The 5,842-nt window shown below is 42.2% G+C and overlaps 1 protein-coding gene across 1 annotated transcript; it reads right to left on the bottom strand.

The window, feature by feature from the left end:
* Window positions 1-3,443: 3,443 nt before the first annotated feature.
* On the bottom strand, window positions 3,444-5,309 carry LOC131679080 (zinc finger protein 454-like). The gene is made up of 3 exons (XM_058959640.1): window positions 5,100-5,309; window positions 4,428-4,719; window positions 3,444-4,370 (listed from the first exon to the last, which is right to left on the bottom strand). The coding sequence occupies exons 1-3, from the start codon at window positions 5,176-5,178 to the stop codon at window positions 3,536-3,538; spliced, it is 1,206 nt and encodes a 401-aa protein (XP_058815623.1). The 5' UTR covers window positions 5,179-5,309; the 3' UTR covers window positions 3,444-3,535.
* Between the last annotated feature and the right edge of the window lie 533 nt (window positions 5,310-5,842).

The raw sequence follows: 5,842 nt of genomic DNA, 5'->3' as shown, positions 1-5,842 counted from the left end.
GACATTCTATTGGGTGCCTGGAATCTACCAAGTCAACCTTCTGGCACGCCGGCACCGTCGTTTGTTGCGAGTGGATTTGCATTATCGCCTGTCTTCAGTTCTGAGCATACTTCGCTAGGCTCGGCGCTGGGCCTTGGGTCAACTACAACCACAGCACGAAGTTTCGGTTTTCCCGTTATTGTCATTGATATCAACATCCACTAAATTCGAATCCGCCATCGAAGACGAATCAGTGATAAATCTGCCTAGACGTTCATCACGAACCCGAAGACCGCCGAACAGGTCTGATCCGTACCACTTCTATTAAGAAGGGAGATGTTGAGGAAAACCCTATCGTGGTGTAATACTTATGTGGTTTTTGTTTGAAGAGATACTGAGTCAGTTTCTAACCCCAACTGCTGTCTAAATGTATGAACTGTGACAGCGGTTGGGGTTGAAACCTGACTCAGTTTCAGGTTCAAGCAAAAACGCCATTAGTACTCAGTTAAGCGCTGGGTTCTAACTTGGTAGCATAGCTGTCAATGTGTAATGCTGGATAAGCGCATCAATGAATTGTTTTTGTGGTTGTCAGTTTCAGTTTGTGTGCGTCCCATATGTAAGTATTTTCGTTTTTAATGAGCTTGAAAGCTTGAGCTTGTGCGACCACCCCTGGGGCTGCTACTCCGTTATCGATCTGGACTAGCTGAAGTTGCACAGGGAATAAGCAGATAATTATGCTTGAGAGTAACGAAACATCTTTCAATCTCCTGAGTCCTGGTAGTCCTAAAGTGTTTATTGATCAATACTGAGCCGGACCGGCCCGGCCCGAACGTAGATCGCGGATAGAAGGGGAAGGATTGGTTAGTCCGATACTTGCTTTTGCTAGAGGCCTTATATACTACTGCGCACTCCACAAGTATCACGGGAGAAGAATATTTGTTAGTAATGGGATTTTCGATTAATGTGCACCGGTGTAGTGGAGTGCACTGGTTTTGCACTTTCTACAGATGTGTCAATGGAACATACCCAGTTTTCTGCACTTCTGCTAGAAAGTGCAAAAATGGTGCAGTCCAGTACACCGGTGTCAATCAATCGAAAATCCCATAAGTATAGAAGTTGGATTCTACTTCTTCTTTACCGACGCCGGAGAGGTGCCTCCACTATCTGGACTAGATATCGATCCATCAACTCATGGACCGGGAACCAACGACTTTACTTTCCTTCCGATGGACCATCCGTGACCACAGATTTTTCCACCTCAGAAAAATCTCAACGACCTGGCTGGAATTGAACCCAGGCCAACTGGAATGAGTGGCGCTCGCGTACCAACCACTCAACCACCGGCGCCGTCTGTAAGTTGTACCGTTTTTAATGTGTTCGATAAAAAGTCTGTTTTATTTGTTATCGTTCGCGTTTTATTCCTCTGATAGGGACGATTCGCAAGCAAGCATCGGGGAGTAACGCGGTACAAAAATATGGTTACTTTGGAATCAAAATCAGCATGCGCTTTCCGGGACGTTTTACCATGCGGGAAAAGATCTTGGAATCCGAAACTGTTTAGCCTAATCGGGAACGTCTGTTCACTTTATCCTAAATGTATGCAAAGAAAATGCTATACTTCCTATCCATAAAGCAGGAAACCCTTGAAAAATTGAAAGAAAAATACAGAGAAATTTCGTTGCTTAGCTGTTACTGCCACTCTACGCATAATTGTCCTGTAGCAAATGGGACAGTTATGCGTATAGCGGTAGTGTATGGCTAAGGTTCTGGAAAAGTTCGTCCACACTACGATGTACGCTGCATCTTCCAATATAATTGACGCACGTCAATACGGATTTGTACACAAGTTTTCTAGTTCTATCTATGGGGAAGCGTCACCAAGTGTGTGCAATATATTTTGATTTCGCGAAAGCATTCGACAAGGAGCCCCATAACATTGTTGTAACTGGATGGCTGCATTCTTACCTTTCCGAACAATCCGCTATTGGCATCACATGCTCAAGCTTATTTAAAACGCCAACCGGTGTCCCTCAAGCAAATCATCTAGGGGTCCTTATCTCTCTTGTTTATCAACGATCTGTGCAGCCGCATCTAGTCTGGAAAAGTACTCTTCGTCGATGATCTGAAAGTCTTTTATTCAATTGTCTCAGGACTAGGCTCAGTAATCAATTAAGGCTTATTATCCATGAACATTTAAGCTGACGTACAAAACTGCCCTTAAAATGGAATTAAAAAAATAAACAGTGGACTATTCTTCATAGCATAAGAGCTGTAATTATTTACAATAACCGATAGACCCGAAGGCGACTCACAAACATCTATAACAACGGTAATTTGGGGCTTGATCATATTTTTATTAGTTTATTAGGTCTTATATGTTTTTACAAGTTGTAAACAATTTAAAGTAATCACACTCATAACTTGTCCGCTGGATCCTGCTGACGCAGTTTGCTGTTGCGTGTTGATATTCTACTTCTTGGTGGTGAATCATTAGCTGCATTATTCACTACAATTTGAAATTTTTTCTGTCTTCTCGTGCGTCCAAGTCCATGTTGCCATTGCTACTGATTTCTTGATATTCGCGGTTAAATGTTCTCATTCTTTGTTGTTCTTACAAGTCGCTGTTGTATTTCCATCTTCTTCGGCGCTGGCTTCTCTGTTGGATGTGCTAGTTGTGTTTGCTGGCATTAGGTGCAATCGTTGTTGAGTAAATGTTTGTTACAGTCTGATTCACAATTATTGGATTAGTGACGGTTCGTAACTATGCAGGATTTTCATTGATGTAGCGTCCGACTACAGGATTGGCACGTATGGGTCTGCCCTGGGTGCGCAACCAGCGTATTTGTAGTATACGTTACACCATTTGTTTTGGTTTGAATGGTCAGATGGGAGGGGATAGGTTTTCTTGGACGCATTCTCACCACATACATACATAAGGAAAAAGGTTCCTTTAAGTATCTTTCCTAACAAAGTTCTCCTCTTCGTGATTTGAAATGAATTGTTTAATTACATTTAGAGGCACGCGATCCCAGACCGTGTAATCATTCATTGGTTAAATAATCGTCTATATATACGGGAATAACGATATTTTGTGGCGGAACCTTTTAGTTCCTATTATGAGCGAGATCAGAAGGTAGACTGTCAATCATATTCGACCATTTTTTTTAATGTAACAGCGCTACTGCACATCTTCCCCAAAACGGACGTGATATCAAAAAGCAGAAGCAGACGAATCAAAACCAGCCGGACCTTGTCACACAACCCAATATACGCCAGCTCGCATCATCGATGACTCCTATACACTACCCAGAAGAACAAGCAGATTTTTGTAAAACATTCTAGTTTCATGCAATTTCTAGAAACTCCCGAGTTTGAGCAACTAGCCAATGGTTAAAAATGGAACGAATACGGTTGCCTTTTCCAGATTCTACAGGATTTCGAGTTTGAAATGAAACGTCTAAAAATCGAGTAGTTGCTGTTTAAATAACCGCCTCTTGATTTATATTTTCAACCACCGAACGCGGTTGCAGAAATTATGCTGCACACACACACTTTATTACTTCCGGCGAATACCCAAGTGTATCGTATCCACATGTCGATTAAGATGGTACCTTTTCCTAAATAGCTTTTCGCACAACTCACACTTGTAGCGACCCAAACGCAGGGCGTTATGTACGTGCAAATGCTCAGAATATTGTTTCTTTTTGGAAAATGTCCGTAAACAGCTGGCACACTGGAAGAGCCCATCCGGTCCCGCTACGTAGTTATGTTTCTGTCTCTTCGCTTTCGTAACTGTCGTTTGTTCAGGTATGTACTCCGATCCCGAAGACACTGCGCTCTCTCCGTCCGTTTCCCCTAATAGAGATGGTTCTGGTTTGATAATCACCTCTTCCGTTTTGAACACCTGTTCGAATGAGATCGCTGTAGTGGTGTTATCTGCGAAATTAGATTCGTCAGATTCTCGACACTTTTTATCATCGAAATTTTGAACGGTGTTTGTCTCCTTCGGCGCTGCATTATGTACCCTACGCTCGTGTCTCGACGCGTCAAATTTCTTGCCAAAGCTTTTGTTACAAAATTGACATTTATAGAGCCCCTGCCGCAAAGCTTCGTGACAACCGTAGTGCTCTCTACAGCTTTGTCTATCCTCAAACATTTGAGGACACATCATACATTGAAACAAACCGTCCGATCTTAATTCAAACGTTTGATCTTCTTTTGCAGTTTCCTCGTTCGATTGTAGCGGATCATTGTTATCCAATAGCACTTCCGGCTTATCGCTGTGTTTTTTGTTACACAGTTGTTGATTTTTCGTCGCTCCCAATTCCAACTGTTCTGTTGCAATATCATCAGGGCGCGGAATTGTACGAAAATTCTGGTACTGGATCAACCTACGGTGTAAACTGTATGAATAATGGATGAACTGTACAAGTTACGCCTATAATTACCCTTTGAGCACCGATCCATTGAAGTAGAATCGCTGTAAAAGTGTTTCCTTCTCTTTGAACTCCCTACAGATCCTATAAGCTACCTCCAGTCGCTTGACGCACCGTTCGCAAATGCGTTGCGGCAAATGCTCCGATAGATTCGATGGCAGTCCGTACACGTACGTTAGCATATCAGGAAAGGATACAGTTTCGCTGCCGAAATTCGTGGAATGACTTTTCAATGGTTGCATCCGGGCCGAGCCGCACTGTCGTAGGCACAACCGACAAAAATCGTCCAGTTTGAATGGAGACGCTAGGAAAAAAAACAGTTCGCCGAGATAGTGATCCAGAACGGTAACTACAACAGAGATGCACCGAACAGTCCTATTCGGCTTTCAGCCGAATATTTAATGTTTAATTATTCGGCGTACCGTTAATCAAAATTGGCTTGTATTCGGCCCGAATATTCGGCGCATCTCTAGATCTGACAATACTTTTTCAAACGAATATGGTTCGTTCATATCTTACTTCTGTCTCTTTTTGCAATCGACAATAAGAATGTAAATCACATTCGTTTGAAAAGGACCGCGTAATGCAGAATTTAAACATATTGCGACAAATTACAAATGCCATTGGAAATGTTTTTGAGAAAATAAGCGAGACGAAATTGTATCTGTTTGTGTTTAGACTTACCTCCTTTTTCGACTGGCCGGTTCGTAATATTATTTTGGTAGGAGACAGCCTCCCCCACATATAGCCGTTGTTCCGACATAGTAACTGAAACAAATCTTTTAATCTTTAGCAATTTTTAATAATAAATATTCAGTAATACACATAATATTATGTGAAAAAGAGATTGTTTATTGGCGTAATCGAAATTGAGTAATTTGAGCTAACTCAACTCGCCTTAAATTGACAAGAGAAAGAAGGTATGACGAAGCAGGGTGGCCAGATTGCATTTTATATGTAGCCAACATCAATCCCGGTCAAACCATTCGGAATTTGTTTCGGAATCCTGAATGGAGTCATTATGGATTCCAAATCAAATGCAACAACCGATTCTGAGTCGGAATCGGTTGTTGCATTTGATTTGGAATCCATAATGACTCCATTTAGAAATCCGAACCGGTTCCGGAATGAGTTTAACTGGGATATTGTACGTTTCATTGGAAACGCGCCTTCCATGCAAATTCCCAGTCACCGTGGCAAGCAGAAAGTTAGCAAAAGTTGAGCAAAGCGAAATTGATGCTGGCAGAGTTTCTGCGAGCATTTTGCGCGATTTGTGCGAGAATTCTGTCAAAGAATTCGTTCAAAGGCAACAACCGTTTCTGACAGAAGCGGTTAAACCAACCGATGCTGCTCACTTTTATCCAGAATCCAGCCAGGAATGTACGGCTAAGATCTCTGTACGCTTCCTGCCACATCTTTGTCAGATG

The sequence above is a fragment of the Topomyia yanbarensis genome, chromosome 1 (genome assembly GCF_030247195.1).
Source record: "Topomyia yanbarensis strain Yona2022 chromosome 1, ASM3024719v1, whole genome shotgun sequence".
Taxonomy (NCBI): Eukaryota; Metazoa; Arthropoda; class Insecta; order Diptera; family Culicidae; genus Topomyia; species Topomyia yanbarensis.
Note: the sequence above shows the minus strand (reverse complement) of the source record. Positions and strands in the feature narration are given on the sequence as shown.

Coding starts and splice junctions, on each gene's coding strand:
- LOC131679080 (XM_058959640.1), bottom strand. CDS start 5,178: ATGTCGGAACAACGGCTATATGTGGGGGAGGCTGTCTCCTACCAAAAT. Junction 4,720..5,099: donor CCGGCCAGTCGAAAAAGGAG/GTAAGTCTAAAC, acceptor TTTTTTTCCTAG/CGTCTCCATTCAAACTGGAC. Junction 4,371..4,427: donor AATGGATCGGTGCTCAAAGG/GTAATTATAGGC, acceptor TTTACACCGTAG/GTTGATCCAGTACCAGAATT.